Raw genomic sequence first — 23163 nt, forward strand, 5'->3', positions numbered from 1 at the left:
ATTTTTAAACTCCAGCAACAAAGGCCAAAATTCAGTTTGCTTTCGTAATTCTTCTGCATTTGCATGCTAAGTTTTTTATGTTGCATGCACATGAACCACCCAGATCTCTTGGTGCTACATTTCTCTCCAGAAGTAGTCCTGCCTTTTGATTCTTCCTACCACAGAGCATGACCTCACAATTTTCTACACTAACTTCCAGCAGCCAGTCTTTTTGCCCACTCAGTCAATCTGTCTATAATCCTAGCAGATTCCTTGGGTCCTCACTGCAACATGTACTCCTACCTGATTTTGTATTGTCAGCAAAATTGGATACATCATAGTCAACTCTTCCTCTAGGTCTTTAATATAGTGCATAATTTATAATTTTACGGTATTGTGAATACTATCCCCTTGAAGATCCTTAACTACAAGATTACTTATTAATCCTACCTCATTGCTCATTACTAGATCAATAATGGTCTGTATTATTTTCCTTCAAAAGCCTTTTTCATATAACTTCACTACTTACTTTTGCATTTTTGCAGTCAAAAGAGTTTCCCACATTAAGTAGCCGAAATGGAGCCTTTGTATCTTCTCAAGGCAAAATAAATGATTTCCAGCTTTTCATGATTTAATATATATTGTAAACCTTTCTCGTGATTTCCTGAAATTAAGCCTTATGCCCACAGTTCAGTAAACTCTTTCTACCATAATTACGGTTTAAGTTATGGATTGCACGTTCCATCTTAGCCTCAGAAGTCTTATACTACCTTCTTCTGTTAGTGTCTCTATGCTTTAACTTTTAACATTGCCCATTTTGTCATCTTAACTCTGCTATGTTTTGAGTGTAGTCAAGAATGTGATGCTGGAAAAGCGCAGCAGGTCAGGCAGTATTTGAGGAGCAAGAGAATCGATGTTTCGGGCAAGAGCCCTTCATCAGGAAGGGCTCTTTCTCCTCGAATGCTGCCTGACCTGCTGTGTTTTTCCAGCACCACAATCTCAACCCTGATCTCCAGCATCTCCAGTCTGCACTTTCTCCCTGTGTTTTTAGTGTGGCTGTCTTCTTTAAATTGTTTCCCACTTTAATACCAGGCAGCTCATGTGGGGATAATTTCTTGAACACTGATACCAAGGTTTCAAGAGCTAGAAGGATTATAGGCATCCTGTATTCCAATATGCAATATAAACAAGCTGTTCCTCATTTGTGAACTTTGGCATCAAATTGTGATTGGCTACTTGACTATTATGTGCATTACATCCAGCCCAGTCTTCTTTCTCTGATGGGCCACATGCTTTTGCTTTCCAGGAAAGTGACTGGAACTCACTCAATTATGTCTAGTCTGAAGCCACCAGGCTGAATTGTATGCCCCTTCATTGCTGCTCAAACATGGACCACCTAAGTCAAAAAGAGTTATCAATCATCTGATGTTGTGGTCTGTGTGGATCAGTACTATCCCACACAAAGCACCTTCCTACTAATCATTGGCAGAACGCTGCTGCATTATACTTAAACTTGCTAATTGACTGCAAGAGAAGAGAGACAAAAATTGTTTAGGGATAGTCAGCGTGGTTTTGTGTGAAAAAAATTATGTCTCACAACCTTGACTGAGGTTTTTGAGGAAGTTACCAACAACATTGACGATGGCAGAGCAGTAGACGGTGTTTATTTGGATGTTAGTAAAGCCTTTAACAAGATTCCGCATGGTAGACTAATTAGTAAAGGTAGGTCACATAGGATTCAAGGTGAGGTTGCCAATTGGATACATAATTGGATTAACAGCAGGGGACAGAGTGTAATGGTGGAAGGTTGCTTTTCAGACTGGATGTCTTCGACTGGCAGTGTTCCACAGGGATCAGTTCTGGGTCCTCTTTTGTTTGTCATTTATATAAATGATTTGGATGAGAATATAGAAGGCATAGTTAGGGAGTTGGTGAATGACACCAAAATTGGTGGCATAGTAGGCAGTGAAGAAGGTTTTCTAAGATTACAAAGGGATCTTGACCAAATGGGTCAATGGACTGAAAAATGGCAGATGAAGTTCAATCTGGATAACTGTGAAGTATTGCATTTTGGTACATCATACAAGTTTAGAACTTATACAATTATTGGAAGATCTTTGGGTGGTGTTGTAGAACAGGAGGCCTAGGGGTACAGGGATATGATTCTTTAAAGTTTTACGTCACATATAGACAGCATGGTTAAAAAAGGCATTTGGCAGGCTTGCCTTCAGTCCTTTGAGTATAGGAGTTGGGATATTATGTTGAGGTTGTACAGGACAATGGTGAGGCCTCTTCTGGAATACCATGTTCAGTTCTCGTCACCCAGTTATAGGAAGAAGATTAACAAGCTGGAGAGGGTTCAGAAGAGATTTACCAGGATGTTACCCGGTATGGAAGGTTTGAGTTATAAAGAAAGGCTGGATAGGCTGGGACCTTTTTCACTGGAGCTTGGGAGGTTGAGAGGTGATCTGCTAGATATTTATGAAATAATGAGACATATCGTTATTGTTGATGGTAGTTGCGTTTTCCCTAAGTTGGAGATTTTCAAGACTGGGGGCATGTTTTTGAGGTGTGAGGAGAGAGCTTTAAAAAAGACATGAGAGGCAAATCTTTTACATAGAGGGTGGTTTGCGTGTGGAATGTACTTCCTGAGGAAGTGGTGGATGTGGGTACACTTACAATGTTCAAAAGACATTTGGATAAGTACATGAATATGAAATGTTTGGAGGGATATGGGCCAAAGGCAGGCAGGTGGGACTAGTTTAGTTTGGGATTATGTTCGGCATGGACTAGTTGGACCAAAGGGTCAGTTTCTTTGCTGTATGACTCTATGACTCTTTTAAAGTTAAGATGAAAGGGTAATACTTGGATGTATTTCAGACACATTTTCTCCTCCTCATCTGAGCTGAACAACTCTTCTCTGCTTAAGCTGCCACTGGAAATGGGTGCTACCCCTACGAGACATATTACACGTTTATTTGAGTTGGAAAGTGAGGCACAGTAAATCATTATCAGATGCATCAACATTGTTAGCCAATGCCTGCTGTCATATCCTAATGCATTTCCAGAGATTCCAGGAAAGGGTGGGTCCAATAATTCACTGTGGAGTCATCACATTCTTCCCTTGTGTCTCTGAGTGACACAATCCTGAATGTGCTGTAGTGTAAAGGACTTTTAAAGCTCACCGCTGAACACTATTTGGTTTGAGTGGCAAAGCAGTAAACTGAACTCCTGGTGTTGACCTCTGCTGTTTTTGTGATAATTTCCCATTAGATAATATTTGGGAACATGGAAGTGCAATATCTGACTATTTGCCGAATGTGATAATAACATCACAGGTCCTATACAGATTTATTGAATAATGATAATATCTGTTCAGTGCACCAGTTAGTGTAACCTGATGACAGCTCCTAAAAACATCAAAAATTGATTCCTCCATTGCCACCAGAACCACCAAGGTTGGGACTTGTATTTTTTTTGAGAAAGCAAGAAGGACCAAGCAATTGTGTTTACCTGCTTGGAATGTGGTATTTATGTTACTGAACTTATAATACAATTTGATGCAAGTTCAAATCCCACCGTGGCATTTTGGAAATAAAAAGTTGGCATTAATGACATTCTAAAGATGGTCAGAAAAATCCATCTGGCTCACTAGTGTCCTTTAAGGGAGGAAACTTGTCACCCTTACCATGTAAGTCCGTATACGTGACTCCAATCCCACATCAATGCAAGTGACTTGGCCCTATGTTGTGGCCAGGTGAGCTGCTCAGTAGTATTAAAGAGAAGCCCCATCATCACCTTTTCAAGAGATGGACAATAAATACCCGCCTTACCAATAATATCTAAGTACCAAGAATGATGAATTAAAAAATCCTATAGTATAGCAATATTGTGGAAAAAAGATTGATTGGATGGCTGGAAAATGGGAAGCCTTTAAAAATTAGATAATGAGAGTCCAGAGACAATATGTTCCTGTTAGGGTGAAGGGCAAGGCTGGTAGGTGTAGGGAATGCTGGATGACTAGAGAAATTGAGGGTTTTTTTTCAAAAAGAAGGCAGCATATGTCAGGTATAGAGAGCAGAGATTGAGTGAATCCGTAGAACAGTAAAGGCAGGAGGAGTATACTTAAAAGGGAAAATCACACAACACCAGGTTATAGTCCAACAGATTTAATTGGAAGCACACTAGCTTTCGGAGCGACGCTCCTTCATCAGGTGATAGTGGAGGGCTCGATCGTAACACAGAATTTATAGCAAAAATTTGCAGTGTGATGTAACTGAAATTATACATTGAAGAATTGATTGTCTGTTAAGCCTTTCATCTGTTAGAATACAGTGATAGTTTCATTTCTTTCATGTGTAAATCATAAAACCTTTTTTTAAAAGTTGCATTCTCGGGTTAGCTGTTAACAATGGTGATAGCTAGACAATATGTTGAAGGTGTTAGCCCCCTGTGTTCTCTGTCTATGACCTGATGTTTAGATTGATTCTAATCTAAAAAAGTGAGATAACATTCATGCAGTTTTTTAGGTCAGAGTTCTGCATGAATGTATGCAGTTTTTGAGCAAAGTGCAATGTAACTCTGCAAGTACAAATTCACCCCACAAAATACATGTGTGCATGTGGGTCTTTGTCTGTGTGTGTGTGTGTGTCTGTCTGGGGTGGGGTGTGTGTGTGTGTGTGTGTGTGTGTGTGTGTGTGTGTGTGTGTGTGTGTGTGTAGTGAGTGCAGAGTGTCTTAAGTCTGTGGGGGGTGCATGTGTGGGAGTGTGTGTGTCTATAAGGGTGTGTGTGTGGGTGTCTGTGTGTGCGTCTGTGTGTACCTGTGTCCTTGTGTATGTGAGAGCGTGTGTGTGTAGAAATATCTGTGTGTGTGTGTAGTGCAATGGCGATCACCTGTAATGTGACATGAACCCAAGATCCCGGTTGAGGCCCTCCCTATGGGTACCGAACTTAGCTATCAGCCTCTGCCCGGCCACTTTCCTCTGCTGCCTGTCCCGAAGTCCACCTTGGAGGATGGTCACCCGAAGGTCCGAGGCTGAATGTCCTAGACCACTGAAGTGTTCCCCAACTGGGAGGGAACCCTCCTGTCTGTTGATTGTTGTGCGGTGCCCATTCATCCGTTGTCGTAGTCTTTGCTCGGTTTCCCCAATGTACCATGCCTCCGGGCATCCTTGCCTGCAACGTATAAGATAGACAACGTTGGCTGAGTCACACAAGTACCTGCCATGTACAAGGTGGGAGGTGTTCCCATGCATAATAGTGGTATCTATGTCCACAATCTGACACGTCTTGCAGCGTCCACCATGACAGGGTTGTAAGGAGTTGTCCTGAGAGCCGGGCAGTTTGCTACAAACAATGATCTGTTTGAAGTTTGGCGGTTGTTTAAAGGCAAGTAGTGGAGGTGTGGGGAAGGTCTTGGTGAGGTGCTCATCCTCATTGATAATGTTTTGCAGGTCACGAAGAACATGGCGCAACTGCAACTGACAGGGTACTCTTCGTTGTTCAGTACTTCCCAGGGGCTGAAAAATTATGCCATTTCTTCGAAGAAATGGCATAATTTTTCAGCCCCTGGGAAGTACTGAACAACGAAGAGTACCCTGTCAGTTGCAGTTGCGCCATGTTCTTCGTGACCTGCAAAACATTATCAATGAGGATGAGCACCTCACCAAGACCTTCCCCACACCTCCACTACTTGCCTTTAAACAACCGCCAAACTTCAAACAGATCATTGTTTGTAGCAAACTGCCCGGCTCTCAGGACAACTCCTTACAACCCTGTCATGGTGGACGCTGCAAGACGTGTCAGATTGTGGACATAGATACCACTATTATGCATGGGAACACCTCCCACCTTGTACATGGCAGGTACTTGTGTGACTCAGCCAACGTTGTCTATCTTATACGTTGCAGGCAAGGATGCCCGGAGGCATGGTACATTGGGGAAACCGAGCAAAGACTACGACAACGGATGAATGGGCACCGCACAACAATCAACAGACAGGAGGGTTCCCTCCCAGTTGGGGAACACTTCAGTGGTCTAGGACATTCAGCCTCGGACCTTCGGGTGACCATCCTCCAAGGTGGACTTCGGGACAGGCAGCAGAGGAAAGTGGCCGGGCAGAGGCTGATAGCTAAGTTCGGTACCCATAGGGAGGGCCTCAACCGGGATCTTGGGTTCATGTCACATTACAGGTGATCGCCATTGCACTACACACACACACACACAGATATTCCTACACACACACGCTCTCACATACACAAGGACACAGGTACACACAGACGCACACACAGACACCCACACACACCCTTATAGACACACACACTCCCACACTCACACATGCACCCCCTCACAGACTTAAGACACTCTGCACTCACTACACACACACACACACTTTTTCGCACTCACAACCCCCACCCCAGACACACACACACACACACACAGACAAAGACCCACATGCACACATGTATTTTGTGGGGTGAATTTGTACTTTCAGAGTTACATTGCGCTTTGCTCAAAAACTGCATACATTCATGTAGAACTCTGACCTAAAAAACTGCATGAATTTATGTAAAACTCTGTTATCTCACTTTTTAGATTAGAATCAATCTAAACATCATGGCACAGACAGAGAACACAGGGGGCTAACACCTTCAACATATTGACTAACTATCACCATTGTTAACAGCTAACCCGAGAATGCAACTTTAAAAAAAAGGTTTTATGATTTACACATGAAAGAAATGAAACTATCACTGTATTCTAACAGATGAAAGGCTTAACAGACAATCAATTCTTCAATGTATAATTTCAGTTACATCACACTGCAAATTTTTGCTATAAATTCTGTGTTACGATCGAGCCCTCCACTATCACCTGATGAAGGAGCGTCGCTCCGAAAGCTAGTGTGCTTCCAATTAAATCTGTTGGACTATAACCTGGTGTTGTGTGATTTTTAACTTTGTACACCCCAGTCCAACACTGGCATCTCCAAATCATGACTTAAAAGGGGAGTCAGGAGGGCAAAAAGGGGACATGCAATAGGTTTGTCAAATAGTGTTAAGGAGAATCCAAAGTGATTCTACAAATAGTTTAAGGACAAAACAGTAACCAGAGAGAGAATAGGGCCTCATAAAGATCAGCAAGCTGCCGATGTGTGGAACCACAGGAGATGGGGGAGATACTAAATGAGTATTTTGCATCAGTGTTTACTTATGGAAGATAGGGAATGTGGAGAAATTAATAGTGACATCTTGAAAAATGTTCATATTTTAGAGGAGAAGGTGATGGACATCTTAAAATGTATAAAGGTGGATAAATCTCCAGAACCTGATAAGGTGTACCCTAGAACTCTGTGGGAAGCTAGGGAAGTAATTACTGGGCCCCTTGCTGAAGGCATTTGTATCATTGATAGTCACAGGTGGAATGCTGGAACACTGGAGGTTGAATAACGTGGTGCCACTATTAAGAAAAGTGGTAAGGAAAAGCCATGGAATTAAAGACTGGTGAGCTTGACATCAGTGGTGGACAAGTTGTTGGAGGGAATCCTGAGGGCCAGTATTTATATGTATTTGGAAAAGATAGAACTGATTAGGGATAGTCAACATGGCTTTGTGCTTGGGAAATCATGTCTCACTCACTTGATTAGAAGTAACGAAGAGCATTGATGAGCGCAGTGTGGTGGATGTGATCTGTATGGACTTCAGTAGACTGGTTAGCAAGGTTAGATCACATGGAATACAGGGAGAACTAAGTACTTGGATACAGAACTGGCTCAAAGGTAGAAGACAGAGGCTGGTGGTGGAGGGCTGCTTTTCATACTGGAGGCCTGTGAGCAGTGAGGTGCCACAAGGACTGGTGCTGGGTCCACTGCTTATCCTCATTTATCTAAATGATTTGGATGTGAATATAGGAGGTATCGTTAGTAAGTTTGCAGATGACACCAACATTGGAGGTGTAATGGACAATGAAGAAGGTTACCTCAGCGTACAATGGGATCTTGATCAGATGGACCAGTGGGCCAAGGAGTGGCAGATGTGAGGTGCTGCATTTTGGAAAGGCAGATCAGGGCAGGAATTAATAGCAAGCTCCTGTGGAGTGTTGCTGAATATTGAGACCTTGGAGTGCATGTTCATAGTTCCTTGAAAGTAGAGTCACAGATAGATAAGATAGTGATGGAGGGATTTGGTAAGCTTGCCTTTATTGATCAGTGCACTGAGATGAGGAAGAATTTCTTCTCTCAGAAGGTTATGGGAATTTGGAAATCCTTGTCACAGAGAGATCTGGGGTCACTGTCCTTGTGTATATTTAAGACTGAGATAGATTCTTAATCAATTGGGGAACACAGGGAAAATACAGGAAAATGGACGTGTGAAATGTAGGATGGCCATGATCATATTGAATGGCAGAGCAGGCTCAAGAAGCCAAAGCCTATTCCTGTTCCTATTTCCTATGGTCCAATGGACATAACCTCTCCATTCTGGAACATAATTGTGAATCTTTTGTATACTTTCCGTAATGCTTTTATATCTTTTTTAATAATGTAGAGAGCAGGATTACCCTGGGTAGTCTAACCAAGATTTTATACTACTGTAGTTTAATGTAGCTTCTTGGCTTTTCAATTATATCCCTTTAAAAATAAACTCCAGTACATATTATCTTGTGTTGAATCAGGTTGTGTGTCAGTTGAGCGTAGGATTGTACAGGCTTGTGCTGATTCAAATGGTTGAGAAACTTGGTATGCAATTCACAACACAGTTAATATATAGTACATCCAACAACTAGAAAGGTAACTGAAGTGTTGGCCTTTATTCCACGGGGATTTGGACACAAGAAAATGGAAGTTTTGCTACAGTTGTATTGATGTGAACTCACAGCCAGAGCACTGTGTGCATTTTGGTCTCTATAAAGAAGGATGTAACTTGATTTGTAAATTGTACAGGAAAGGTTCATTCATTTGCTTCCTGGAATGAAAGTGTTGTTAGCGGCTAAATAAATTGGGCCTACACTCTCTGGAGTTTAGAAGAATCAGAGGTGATGTTACTAAAACATATAAGATCTGAAGGGGCATGACAAGGGAGACATTGAGAGGTTGTTTCCCTTGCCTGGGGTGTCTAGAATGTGGAGTCACAGGATAAAGGGACAATTATTTAGGAAAAGGGTGAGGAAAAATGTACTTAGTGTGTTGAAATTCTCTACCCTACAGGACTGCTCTATTTGGTATATATTTGAAATTATTTTTTGGTCTACCAGGGTGAAAAAAAGGGATATGGGGAAGTGAATGATAAAGTTGTGCTGAAGCAGAAAATCAGCCATCATTATATTAAATGTAATATTCGCTCCCCTTACTGGTAACACACAGTGGCAGTAGTGTGTACTATCCAAGTGATGCACTGCAACAACTCACCAATACTGCTTCAACAACACCTTTCAAACCCATGACCTTGATACATAGAAGGGCAAAGGCAGCAGATGCATGGTAACACCACCATCTGCAAGTTACCCTCAAAGCTACACAGTGTCCTGACTTGGAACTATATTGCTAGTCCTTCACTGTCACTGTATTAAACTCCTGGAATTCTTTTCCTAACAGCACTGTGGATGTACTTGCACCCAAGAACTGCAGCTCACCAACTACCTTCTCCATGGGGAACTGTCAACAAGTGTTGGCCAATACACTGAGATCTTTGTAAAAAACTGACCATTTAGCAGAAGTTGCGTACTAACGAAATAGCAGTAAGAAACAAGAACAACACCTGGGGGCAGGGGAGTGGGGTGGTGGGCTTGTGTGGGGGGGGAGGCGAAACTAATTCTAACATTCACCATCTTCCACTAGGGTTGTCAACTCTTGGAGACTTTATTATATGACCTCCTCGATCTGAGCATCTTGCCTGTTAAAACAGCCTTTTTAAAAATATACATCCCTCTTATTTTTACAGGGACAGTGTTCAAAGAGAATGAAATGTATACACAATTGTTACTTTAATGGCCCTACTATGTTTGTTTCTCCATGTACATTGCTCATAGCAGTAATCTGAAGATTAGTGTCTTGTTCCTGGAGACCTCAAGCCAATACTATCGGGCTGGCAACCCTGGATTGTACAGCTGTTAAAGAAGGTAAGTACACATCACATAGTCTCACCAATTACAGGCCTGAATGATAAGCAATAAAGTTTCCCAGATTTGCTGTCAAGTGTGCAAAGGGTGGAGTAGTGCACTGGATTATTCCATATTTTGAAGGGGTGCTCTGCTTGTATTTGTCAATCCTCTCACGAATTCAGCAAACTCAAGAGAAACACATTAGGTCACTTTGTTTGGTTTGCAGTCTTGTCAGAAAATGAGTGGCATTGTTATGTCATTGAGGTAGCACCTCCTTTGTCAGTTAGCCTTTATCCCCAGTTCTCTACAGAACTCTTGTACCTTTCAAGCAAATAGTTTCACCTAGAGGTGCAGCACCCTTGGGCTAAATTGAGGTGTTCTTTGCAACAGTGAACCAAAGTAAATGATTCTCTCTCATGAGTAATGGGTCAGAAGAGAAGCAATGAGCTGAAAAGGTAGGTTATGATATCGATAAAATAAAGAATAGCACTTCAGACTGAGATATTATGTGAAAAATGTTTGGAATGTGGTTGATGAAGATACTGTAAGGTTTTATTCTGTTACAGGGAGGAGAGGTTATGACAAACTTGTACGAACCAGTAATAACGTGTTCAGTCCCACGTGCAGTCATGTGGAAAATGTAAATTTTTCTATATTAGAGAATTTTGTATGAAGGGTTCTTTAATTTTTGAATATCCTGTTGTTTCTTTTACAGTCGTTTGAGTCAGTGGTTATTTTATATTTTGTGAATGAATTATTGCAGATGACTTGTTCGTCCACTTGCCAACTGTGCCTTGTCTTATAAAGGAGCTATGTTGTCATTTTTGGGATGGTCGGGAGTTTCATCTGGAGGCTGCTGGCTGAGGACAGCCATGGAAGTGTAATATGCATAGGTTTCACTGACGCTACTGAGAACAGTGATGCAAATATTGCCTGTGTCATTGTCCTGTCATCCAGACTGCTGAGCATCAGATGGGGCTCCAGGGTTACTGATGGGGTATGTCATACTATTCTGCGCGAGAGACTGAATTTAGTTGAGAAAATGGCAAAGTCACACATGAGTCAGGTGGTTAAAACAAATACTGAATAAACACACCCTCTGTTGAGTGTTCTGTTGGTATTGTCTTGCACAAGACAATGTTTTGTTCTCCTTCAGTAATTTTTAACAAAATGGTAGGCCTGAATATAAGTACCGGAAACTGTCTAATTACTATTTATAATTTAGCAGGGGTGCACTCCAAGGAGTCATTGTGTCTCAACAGCTTATTGAAGAACCAATGTATTTTACTGGAGTCTTACGTATAGGTTCTGAGATATAATTGTGTCCCTAAAAAGGGTGGTGCAGAATAAATATTAAATCTTTGCCTGATCTGAAAGGGAATAAAAACTTCTATTTATTAGAGAGCCCTTCACATCCATGGGATGTCCCAAATGGTTTACAATCAATGAAGCATGTTTTGAGGTATAGTTGGTGTTACAAAATAGCAAGCACAGCAACCAATTTATGCACAGTTGGATTCCACAAACAGTAAAGACTTAGCAACCAGATAAGATGTTTTAGTGATGTTGTTTGAGAAATGAATACTGGCCAAGGCACGAGGATGATCATCCCTGCTCTTTTTCAATTAATTTCAAGGATTTCTGGGTTCGATTATGGGGGCATTTGGGACTATGGTTTAACATCTCATTCAAATTATTGCACTTTTTACTAATGTAGTGCACTGCCAGTCCTGCACTGGCAGTACAGCTGAAATTTTGTCCGCAAGACTCTAGCATTGGATTTTAACTCTTAAATTTCTGATTCATCAGTGAGAGATTGCTATCACAAACCAACTTTAGTTCAACACAATTCAATTGTAGTCAAAAAGTGTGGTACTGGAAACGCACAGCCGGGCAGAAAGCATCCGAGGAGCAGGAGAGTTGATGTTTTGAGCATTAGCCCTCCATCAGGCCTGATGAAGAGTTTATGCCCGAAATGTCAACTCTCCAGCTCCTTGGATGCTGCCTGACCTGCTGTGCTTTTTCAGCACCTCATGTTTTGACTCTGTTCTCCAGCATCTGCAGTCCTCACTTCCTCAACAATTCAATTGTATCAGGTTTTTGAACAGACCTCTCAAATATTCATTCTTATCTCTGTCTCTGCACCTTGTCTGATGCTGCAACACTGTGTTCTGCCACCATGATTTACTTTATATGTTACCAGCTGCCTGTATACCATGCAAAACAGCACTTTTCACTGTATTGTGGTACATGTGACAACAATAAATCAAACTCAAATTCAGGCAGCTGGGAATTTTTAATTTTATTTAAACAATTTGCCTCATTAACCTGTTCATCTCTGGAGCAGGTCGGAATTGAACCCTGGCATCCTGGTTCAGGGGTAGGGAGTCTACTTCTGTGCACAACAGTGCCCAGCTGGGCTGTATTATGTAAGAAGCACTTGATACTAACCTAATTAATCTGTTCTTTTCAGTTGGTTACTGATCGACTCATAATGAGGTCAGAAAAAGATCCATTGATGAAGGAGCTGGAGGAGGAATTAAAACTGAGCACTGATGATCTTCGCAGCCATGCTTGGTTTCATGGTCCTATTCCACGGCAGGTTAGACATCTCTGGCCATTTAATCTCTAATCTGTAAACTGTGATGTTAAAGCTTCAGTGTTTCAATAATTAGCCAGCTGAAAAGTATTATTTGAAATAAAATATATTTGAAGGAAGATGGTCTTTTTTTTTTCCCCATTTGTTCCAGAGAAAGGAACATTTGTTCACTCGTTATTATCCTCCCATCTTTGGCATGGTACAAGTTAGTTGTGGAGTCACTCCTTCCACAGCCATGATCCCAGACTCAAAGATGGACTAGTAAGGCTCAAGTGTGACACTTCAATTTTCCATATTGGTTAACCTGGTCCTGTCTCAGGGAATGTCCATTTAATGATCCTTTATGAACAGCCTTGTGTTATGGTCCTCGACCTATACAATCAACAACTTTTGTTTATAAAGTCTTCCTAAGACAAGAGAGAAAGCTTCAGAGCGATAAAAAGGTGGCATATTCAGCCAAAGGAAGAACATATTACAACCATTTGAGTTGGGGTGAATTGGCTGTCTTTTTGTTGACCGCAGCAAAGTTTATTTTGTGTTCTTTTTAGCACAAGATCCTCTTTCAAGTTAAAATGTAGCTAGCTAATTTCTACTGTAGCAGTAAGGAGCCAATCACAAGATTATCTTAAGTTTTATTAACTGCTTACACCTGAGGAAAATTAGCAAAGACTCAGTGTTAAGTCTTTATACATACATGGATACATGTTACAGAGTTGAAAGGGGATAGCATCCAGTTGAAAGAAAAGATAAATGAACACACGGTTTCATGGTATTAAATTGGACAGTGAAATTAAAAATCAGTAGTTTGTGTTTCATATTATCAAGACAAAGGGGAAAATGACCTGAAAAATAGAAAAGGTGTAGCAGGTTTTTAAGTACAGGGAGGGTAATCGAATAGCAATATTTGACAAGAGAATTCAATCACAACTTTGTAATAGGCTTCACCTGGTAGAGTTGACATCAATAGCCTGCTTGAGTAATCAGGGGATTGTAAATAGGAACCATTCTGGAGTCAAAGTTTGGAGATCAGAGTAGAGGTCTGCTAGGAGATCCCATATGGGAGTTCCACTGTAAGGATTTATTGAAGGTAGTGACCCAGTACCCACTTCCAGAACTTGTTATTCTGTTGATGCCACTCAGGAGTTTTGCAAGGAATCCCATTTTGCTAGCCTCCTTGACTGTTTCAGGGCAAGCAATATATCTAGTCCTTTTGCAGGATTAAGCAGGTATCATTTCATGTTGAAATGGGATAGCGGTCCAATACTGTGCCAAACTCCTGTGACTCAAAAGATAGAAAAATGTTCAAAAGGGCAAGAATTTGATTAGCAACAGTTGTTGTGTACTAGATGAACACTGATGTTCTCCTTTTAATAATGTAGGTAGCAGAGGCACTAATGGAAAGGGATGGAGACTTCCTCATTCGAGAATCTCACTCCAGCCCTGGTGACTATGTGTTGAGCTGCATCTGGAAGCACGAGCCTCTCCATTTCAAGATCATTCGCGTGGTCCTCCGGCGGAAGGAGTCCTACACCCGTGTGCTCTTCCAGTTTGAACAGGAGAGATTTGATAACCTCCCAGCACTGGTGCGGTTTTATGTAGGAAACCGCAAGCCAATTTCAGAGGACAGTGGAGCGATAATCTTTCATCCAATAAATCGCATTGTCCCCTTGAGGTGCATTGAGGAAAAATACAGAGGAGCATCAGGTCAAAGAAAACATGACAATGACGTGACAACCAAAAGCCCAGATCAGAATAAGAGATTCAGCTTAAATCTGTCTGAAGGAGTGTCTTTGGACCAGCTTACAGCGGATGGAAATCTTTTAAGGTACTTAATCTATGTACTACCAACCAGAGCTACAAACATGTACTTAGCTTTAATGGCTTAGTACAAGGCTTAGAAGAAGTTATATAGATAAGAAGATTACAGATTCAATTCATGATTTTTGTCATTGTTATGTCTGGACATGACTATTCCAGTGCTCTCCTGGGCAGCTGCCCATCTACCAACCCGCATAAACATCAGCTTTTCCAAAACTTTCCTGCCTGAATCACAAAGTTCCGTTTGTCAGTCCAGTGCTCATTGGTCTACACTGCCTGTTGCTCCGGCTACACCCAAATTTTAAAATTCCTATTCTTGGTTTTCAGCACCCTGTCTGGCCATGTCTCTCCAGATCTCTTTAACTTCTTCATGCCCCATTACATTCTGTGATCTCTATGCCACTTCAACTCTGTCTCTTCCAGTTTACCAACTTTAATCACTTCACTATTGGCAGCTGTGACTTCTGCAACTTAGGTATTGAGCTCTGGAACTCATTTTCCACCCCCCCATCTCTCCTCCATATTATTAGTTTCTTCTTTTAAGATGCTTCTTAAAGTCTGACTGTTTAATCAAGCTTTCAGTTACCCGTCCAAGTATGTCTTTTTGTGGGTTGGTGTCTAGTTTTGTTTGTAAAACTACTATGAAGTGCCTTGGATGTTGTATAATGTTAAAGGTCTTTTATAAATACAGTTGTTGTTATTATCATTTTGCTGATGCCAGCAGGGACAGGGGTGGGGTATTCCTTGGCATTTCTGGATTAGGAAGAGAGAAATCCGCTAGTGAGCCCTGCCAAAATGTTGGGGGAGGAGAGCACTCAGTTTGGCTACTTCATGCTCCAGGCCTAGTTCATGACTCGTGGTCTATTCTAAACTCTATTCCTACAGAGTTTGTTGAAATGTAGAGATAAATTTAGTCATGTGAAACTATTGAAAACTCTTGCACAAGCAATATTTTCTACTTTACAATAGTGACTGCTCTCCATCAAAATGACTACTTTGATTGTAAAACACTTTGGAAACATGAGATCATGGAAAGTGTGCTATGAATGCAAGTCTTACTTTAATTTACAATAGAATTTAGCATTTCACCTGATGGATTGACTAACATTACAGTATTATTAATAAGATGACATTCTCAGATACAGAGGAGGTGGGGGCGACCTAACAATCACTAACCGTATCAATCCTGTAGGCAAAAGTGAGGACTGCAGATACTGGAAACCAGAGTTTAGATCAACGTGGTGCTGGAAAAGCACAGCAGGGCAGGCAGCATCCGAGGATCAAGAAAATCGACGTTTCGGGCAAAAGACCTTCATCAGGTATACAGTACTAATCCTGTGTTTACTCATGTTTTTAATTGTAGGAATAAGGACAAGAGTGGCAGTCATCCAAATATTCTGGACTACGGGAATGATAAAAAGCCATTGCAGTCTGCCCAGTCTGACAGCTACCTTTCAGGAGGTGAGGCTGTTTTAAACCTGGACTCTTGCATGACTTGTATATTCTCATTTTGACTGAATATATCTCGCCTCACCTCAGATAATATATATTTTAACTGTAAGATGATAATTCTAGTCTGTCATATCTTCTATTCTGAACTCCATCCTCTTTCAACCGTGAACCAAATCATACCGGAATGAAGGGCGTTTTATCTACAAACCTATTCTGTCTTTGTAAATTTTTTTCTAATCAACTGGTTCTGATATGCTATGATACACCTCAGGAGCTGGCCCAGAGGTTCAGAACAGGCTCATAGGATCGAATGGCTTCCTCCTGTTCTGAACATGTTATTAGTTTGAGTTATTTTTATATTGTCTATTCTCAACATCAAACCTGTTATCTTCCCAATCCAGTTTATAACTTTCATCTGAAAAATTTATGGTACCTCTGCTTAATATCTCAAGAAAGGCTGGCAACTCTGGTATTTTGCGCTGGAGGGTCAGCCAATCTTGTGTAATGACATCCAATGAGACACCAATCCAGACATTTCTGACCAAGAAGGGCCACTGCTACTAAAGTAAGTGGATAATGTGAGGAGAACAAGGGGATTAAAACATGACCACCAACCTTACTTAGTGCTGATCAAACAGGCAAAAGTTGATTTGATAGAGTTAAAGATCACGCAACACCAGATTATAGTCCTTCATCAGGTCATTGTGAGCGCTCCGAAAGCTAGTGCTTCCAATTAAACCTGTTGGACTATAACCTGGTGTTATGTGATGTTTAACTTTGTACACCCCAGCCCAACACTGGCATCTCCAAATCAGATTTGATAGAGGAATTCATAATTATAAATTGGCTTTGATAGAATAAAGAAGAAATTATCTCCAATGACAGAAGGATCAGCAGCGAGATGACACAGATTTGAGGTGATTGTCAAAAAAGAAGCAACATGAGAAAAGGTTATTTTTTAAATAGTGAGTTGCTGCGATATAGAAACCCTGCCTGAAATAGTAATAGAAGCAGTTCAATAGTAAATTTCACAAGCTGATTTAATAAATATTGGAAGGGAAAGAAATTGCACGGGGAAAGAGCAATGGACTGACATCTCTTCAAAGTGCCAGTAAGCAGAGCTGAATGCATCATTCTATAAAAACCTTGCAGCCTTTCTCAGTCAGCATTTTGAAGGCTAAGTTCAAGAAAAATGATTTCATGTGAGGAATTGTGGAGTAGACAAATCTGGTAAGTTGGGTCCAAGACAATCTAAACGTCTCCACATTGCCAGTTTACAGCAGCACAGGAGACCTGGTATTTGTCCACTTAATAGGAGGCCCACAAAAAGGGGAGAGGGGAGCAGATAACTGATATGACCATCACTGAGTTGTTTTATTAAGTTAGATTATTGTCTTTGTGTGCAACAGGACCCAAAGATGTTATGCAAGCAAATGGATCATACAAATCAGTGCGTCCTTCATCACTAATGTATAGGACGGGGAGTGACCCACTAATCAACCCCAAAGTATTCCCAAAACGTTTTGGCTCTCAGAATAATATGGTGCTGAGAGGTTCTGATGGGCAGTTACACTGCAAGGCTCCCCCGAAGCCACTCAGAATTCCATCTGGCATGATCCCGGACACAGTACTGGATCCAGCCTTGGATGGAACTGTCTATTGTGAGCTAGTGCCACATGTTCCTAAGGCTGGTCAGATTGAGACTCATGTGGAGAGGTTACGAACCATGGAGCGACTGAAAAGCCGGATTCGCAGGACAGACACCGATTTTGGTCTGCTGGATTTAGATGCATATTCAGCTTCAATGAAGACCCACCATGAAGAAGCTAATGAAGATGATAATGGGGACTGGTCATTCATACAGCCTCAAATTGAGACCACAAGTTCATTTAAACTTGATACTTTTACTTCCATCTTGCTTCCCATTGACAACAAACCTCTCGATCCGTCTGTGCTTAAACACCTCAAAGAAATATTTTCTGAAAATGATCCACAAACTACAGCACAACATATTCTGAAAGTGGACTGTGAGGTAACTTAGTGATTTAACCTGATTACATGTAAACCTATTCAGTACCTTAACACAGCAAGAATCTTCAGACTTATTGTTCATTATATCCTTGAATCAATTACTTAAGTAAGAGGTTGAATTATTTTTACAATTCTTTTTGGTCTGGAAATGAAGAGCTGAGGGTCTTGGAAATTGTTATGGGTTTTGATAGGCTAGATGAATATCAAGGCGACCAAAAATATGGGATCATAAATATAAATGTCTTCAAGGCCGAGATTGATAGGTTCTTGTTGTCTAGAGGAATTACGGGCTACGGGGAGAACGCTGGCAAGTGGAGCTGAAATGCACATCAGCCATGATTAAATGGCGGAGTGGACTCGATGGGCCGAATGGCCTTACTTCCACTCCTATGTCTTATGGTCTTATGGTCTTATAAGATAGTCTGCCATAGATTTATTAGTGACTATGATATAGTGGCAATATCATTGGACTGGTGCTCTGGAGGCCCAAGCTCATGCTCTGGTGGCATGGAATTTAGATTAGATTACTTACAATGTGGAAACAGGCCTTTCGGCCCAACAAGTCCACACCGACTCTCCGAAGAGCAATCCACCCAGACCCATTCCCCTACACACTGGGCAATTTAGCATGGCCAATTCACCTAACCTGCACACCTTTTTGGACTGTGGGAGGAAACTGGAGCACCCAGAGGAAACCCACGCAGACATGGGGAGAATATCCACACAGACAGTCGCCCAAGGTGGGAACTGAACCCAGGTCTCTGGCGCTGTGAGGGTGAGGCAGCAGTGCTAACCACTGTGCTACCATGCTGCCACGTAAATTCAATTAATAACATATATAATTGTATATCACAGTATTGTTAACCTTGACAACAATTAATGATTGATGTGAAAACCAGTTTGGTTCTTAATGCCCTTTATGAAAAGAAATAGTCTTTCATTATCTGATCTGGCCTATACGTGATGACATACCCACAGCAATATTCTTGACTCTTAATTGTTCTCTGAAATGGTGAGGCAAACCACTCTGCTCAAGAGCAATTAGAAATGGACAATAATTGCTAGCCTTGCCAGTGATGCCCACATCCATGAAATAAAACCTATCCAGCAAGAGAAACCGCTTCACCTGGAAAGTGGTGAGAATGTTGAACTCATTAATAAAAAAATCAAAAGAAGAGGCTGTAGTGCGGATACATTTAAGGGGAAACTGTAAATACATACGAGGGAGAAAGGAAAATTAGGGCATGTTGATAGGATGAGATCTTGAAGATTGTGAGGAGGTTTGTGTGTAGCATTAACACCACATAGACCAGTTGGATTATGCAACCTGTTTCTGAGCGGCAGACTATGAATTCTATCAAATATGTAATACTTCATTGTCCATTTAGGTTAGATACATTTTATTTGGAGTCTTTAGTCTATGCTGGGGAAAAAGGATCAGTCTGTTTTTTTGCAAAAATACCCTGATTTCAAAGTATGGTCATGTGTATAAGAGATAGAGATAGAATGGCATCCTACAGTGATGATCCCTCCCATGATTTTCACAGCTGACTTGCCTTCTTGATCACTGTACCAAAGTTTATGAATTAATTGGCACTTGTGTAAGGGAAGTGCATCCTGCAGAAACCCAGGCAGCCAACTATCCTACACGTGCTGTCAATTTGTCTTTCTAAGAGGCCTCATAGAATCTTTGAGGTAGCTCTTGGTGTCTACAAATTAGCTCCATAGGATGCAGTGCCTTCCTATAACTGCAGCATCTACTTGTGAAGTTGCTAATAAGGTAAATAAATACCACTAGAATTAGAAGACGCCATTAAAACACTGAGTCCATGTCATCAAGGGAAACCGGTTGTTTTAACCCGAAGGAAAATATTGATGTTTTGCTTTTGTAGGTTGCTCGGATCATCAACGTATCCTTGGAACAGAAGATGATGATGGGAGTGAGCTCAGGGCTGGATCTGATCACATTACCCCATGGGCATCAACTGAGAATGGACCTCCAGGAGAGGTAATACCCAGTAACGACAACAAATTGCTGACATACCTTTGATATTGAGACATGAGAAGATCCCAGCCAATATCCATTCAGAACACTAGCTCCTGTTCATTTCTTCTAGAGGATTTCATATACTTTGTTGGTTTGCCAAAAATGAAATACAAAAAAAGAAAGATGCGCATGGTGTTGTCAGAAGTGACATCACCTGCAAGATTGAGGGCGCAAAATTGCAAGATGCAGTGGGGCAAAATGGATGATGTCTGCAGACAGCCTAGCAGCTAGAAACAACATAACAAAGTGATTTATAGGAGTGTAATCAAACAATGTTTGATACAAAGCCACATATGGAGATATTAGGACAGATTACCAAAAGTTTAGTCAAGGTAGAAACATTGTTCAGGAAAGAGCTGGGACATGACAAGAAGGCCAAAACCAAAATGTACTCCTCTGTATTAATTTTGATGAATCTTCAACTATGAGCATTAGCCAGTGGATATTCTCAATTAAATTCCATAGAGCTTGCACATCACAGATGCATTGACCATTACAATGGTGCTGAACTAAAATTTGTGTCCTTAGAGGGAGGCATCTATATTCATTGTGACTGATGTAGATCCAACCCAGCTTAAGAGGTAACTGCAACCATATTTTAACACAAAATGCTCGGGATTCTCAGCTGATCAGGTAGAGCCTGTAAAGATAGAAACAGAGTTCATTTTAGTGTGAAATTCAGATTGCGTATTCATCATTGTTTGGCAGAATATGCTTGGCCACAAAAGTAGCTTAAGCCCCCTTTATTCCCGTTGTGTTGTTTTCCATTTTTCAGACATCATTTAATAGCCCTGGGCATTGCTGTGGACATTTTGGGCTGCACAGGAAGCGTTGGACAAAGATCTGCAGTCCTTCATAAAATTATCCAACTGGCTGTTGAGCTCAAAGACTCCATGGGAGATCTCTTCGGACTTTCAGCCATTATGAAAGCACTGGAACTGCCCCAGGTATTTGGGTGGTATTCTCTGTCACCTCCTGATATGTTCTTTCATATCTTTCCAAGTCTGCTTCTTGCCCTTCAGTTTGTATTTGTGAACCACTTGCAGGCTTTCTATTGAGATAAATGTTGAGATCAAAGTGAATAATACTTGAATCATGCAACACAGAAGACCATTTGCCCCATCCCATTTGTGCCAGCCCTTTCTAAGAGCTATCGAATCAGTCCCACACTCCTGCTCCTTCCACACAGCCTTGCAAATTTTTCTTCTCAGCCAATTTCCACATTATATCTAATCAAATCCCCCTCTGAGTACTTGAGAGAAGTCAGGCCAAGTTAATGCAACCTGTCCTCCTGATTTTGACTTTAAGTCCCAGTGCCATTGTGGTGATTCTGCTCTGCACTCAGCACAAGGTCGATATAACCGTGGGAGACATGCTTTCAATTAATTGTACGTGGTTCTGACCAGAGTGTTATGTAGCTGATATCTAAATTTCTGCTCATGCATTCCATTTTTCCACTCGCTCTAGAGCGGATACATATTCACTTAAAGAATTGGGAAGCTGTAATTTTGTTCCACTTTTAGCCTTTCCAGAGCTAACTTTCCCAAGAGAAAAGAGTATCTATCGACTACACTGCATCAATTTAAAGAGCAGGATTTGCGGCAGGACTCACAGCAAACAATAATGTTTACAGATTTATTTAAAAGGAAACAGAAACTCTCTACTGCTGCAAACAGAACTCAGCAACTCCTCTTGGTAATCTCTCCAGCAAATTGCAAGCAGTGGAGGATAGTTTTGCATGTATAATCAATCCTTCCAGCAGAGCAGACTCAAGATGTGATTGACAGGACTTTTGACAATTATCTCCATCTGGTTAGGACTTTTGCTGAACCACCATAGACAGCCCTCTGTAGCATTCCTTCCGACCACAATAGTAATGAGAAATAAATGTATGCACTGTTAAGCTCACAAAATAGCTGGGATTTCACCTTCATGGCAGTGGCAGAAGGGCAATTAATCAGCCAATTGACCCCAGGGAGGCTGTCCCCTTCCTGCCTCCTCAGGAGCTAAGTTCTGGATATGAAGACCCATGGTCCTGTCCAGTCCTGCCACAACAAAAGACCCTTAAGTAATCAATTAATGACCAGTTCAGGGCCTCACCCAGTGTCTGAACAGTGTTCCTGGTGGTCTTCCCAACTGGTGAAAGAGGGCAACCTGCTCGAATGTGGGACCTTTACCTGCTCCAAGTTAGGGGTAACTGGGACACAGCTGGAGAAACTACCTTTAATCTCCTTCGATCTCTCCACTGTTGCCAAAAGTCAATATTTCTTGCCACTCCAGGACTTCTGTACCTGTGACTCTGAAGTACTGTTGCTGTTAAGGCTTCTAATTGAACAAGACCTTCAGGAAGGGTGGGACTTGACTATCCCATGAATTGTCTGATTGGCATTTGCTGGTGTCCTTTTTCTTAAAATTCATTCATGGGATGAAGGCATCACTATCTATTGCCGGTTCAGAGTCAACCACATGGCTGTGAGCATGGAATCACATAGGCCAGAACAGGTAAGAATGGCAGTTTCATTAGTGAAAAGGACTTTCAGGAACAAGATAGGTTTTTCCAATAATGATTTCTCGTAATTCCAGATTTTTATTGAATTCAAATTCCACCATCTACACTGGTGGGATTTGAACCCAGAACATTACCTGGATTAACAGTGCAGCGATAATACCATTAGTTCATTGTCACACTCTTAAAGATGGGCTCCGGCCCGAAATGTCAATTCTCTTGGATGTTGCTGTGCTTTTCCAGCAACACACACTCTCGGCTCTTCACTCTTAAAGATTCCTATCCATGCACTCTAACTGAAAGAAATTAAAATCCCAATCTGAGAGTGATTAAAGAGACTGGCGGTGAATTTGAAAAACAGCACAACTAACAGTGTTTTTCCTTCTCCTGTCAGATTGTGCGTCTTGAGCATACGTGGAGGACTCTGCGCCGGAATCATACTGCTTCTGCTATCAAATTTGAGAAGGAGCTCAAACCCTTTGCTAAATCCTTGAATGAGGGAAAAGGCAGGTATTCTGAGCCTGAGCAGAGTTACCCAGATGATGCAGAGCTTTAACCAAGCTAGTAGGCCAGGAATATATTCACATTTCAAAACTGAAAATGCATCCAAAAAAAAACAATCAAAATTAGAAACT

The 23163-nt window shown here is 41.3% G+C and overlaps 1 protein-coding gene across 4 annotated transcripts in view; it reads left to right on the forward strand.

The window, feature by feature from the left end:
• LOC140468127 (breast cancer anti-estrogen resistance protein 3 homolog) overlaps positions 1 to 23163 on the forward strand; it is a 45559-nt gene that overhangs the window by 16602 nt on the left and 5794 nt on the right. Inside the window, exons 1-8 of one of the 4 annotated variants that reach the window (XM_072564320.1) lie at positions 10010 to 10093; positions 12549 to 12677; positions 14054 to 14499; positions 15856 to 15953; positions 17354 to 17976; positions 19868 to 19983; positions 20798 to 20969; positions 22923 to 23034. In XM_072564320.1, the coding sequence (XP_072420421.1) occupies positions 12570 to 12677; positions 14054 to 14499; positions 15856 to 15953; positions 17354 to 17976; positions 19868 to 19983; positions 20798 to 20969; positions 22923 to 23034 (1675 nt within the window). In that variant the 5' untranslated portion in view covers positions 10010 to 10093; positions 12549 to 12569. Of the gene's footprint in view, positions 1 to 10009; positions 10094 to 10409; positions 10531 to 10889; positions 11073 to 12548; positions 12678 to 14053; positions 14500 to 15855; positions 15954 to 17353; positions 17977 to 19867; positions 19984 to 20797; positions 20970 to 22922; positions 23035 to 23163 lie in introns of those variants that run through there. The other 3 variants (XM_072564318.1, XM_072564317.1, XM_072564319.1) reach the window with 3 other exon arrangements.

The sequence above is a fragment of the Chiloscyllium punctatum genome, chromosome 46 (assembly GCF_047496795.1).
Source record: "Chiloscyllium punctatum isolate Juve2018m chromosome 46, sChiPun1.3, whole genome shotgun sequence".
Classification (NCBI taxonomy): domain Eukaryota; kingdom Metazoa; phylum Chordata; class Chondrichthyes; order Orectolobiformes; family Hemiscylliidae; genus Chiloscyllium; species Chiloscyllium punctatum.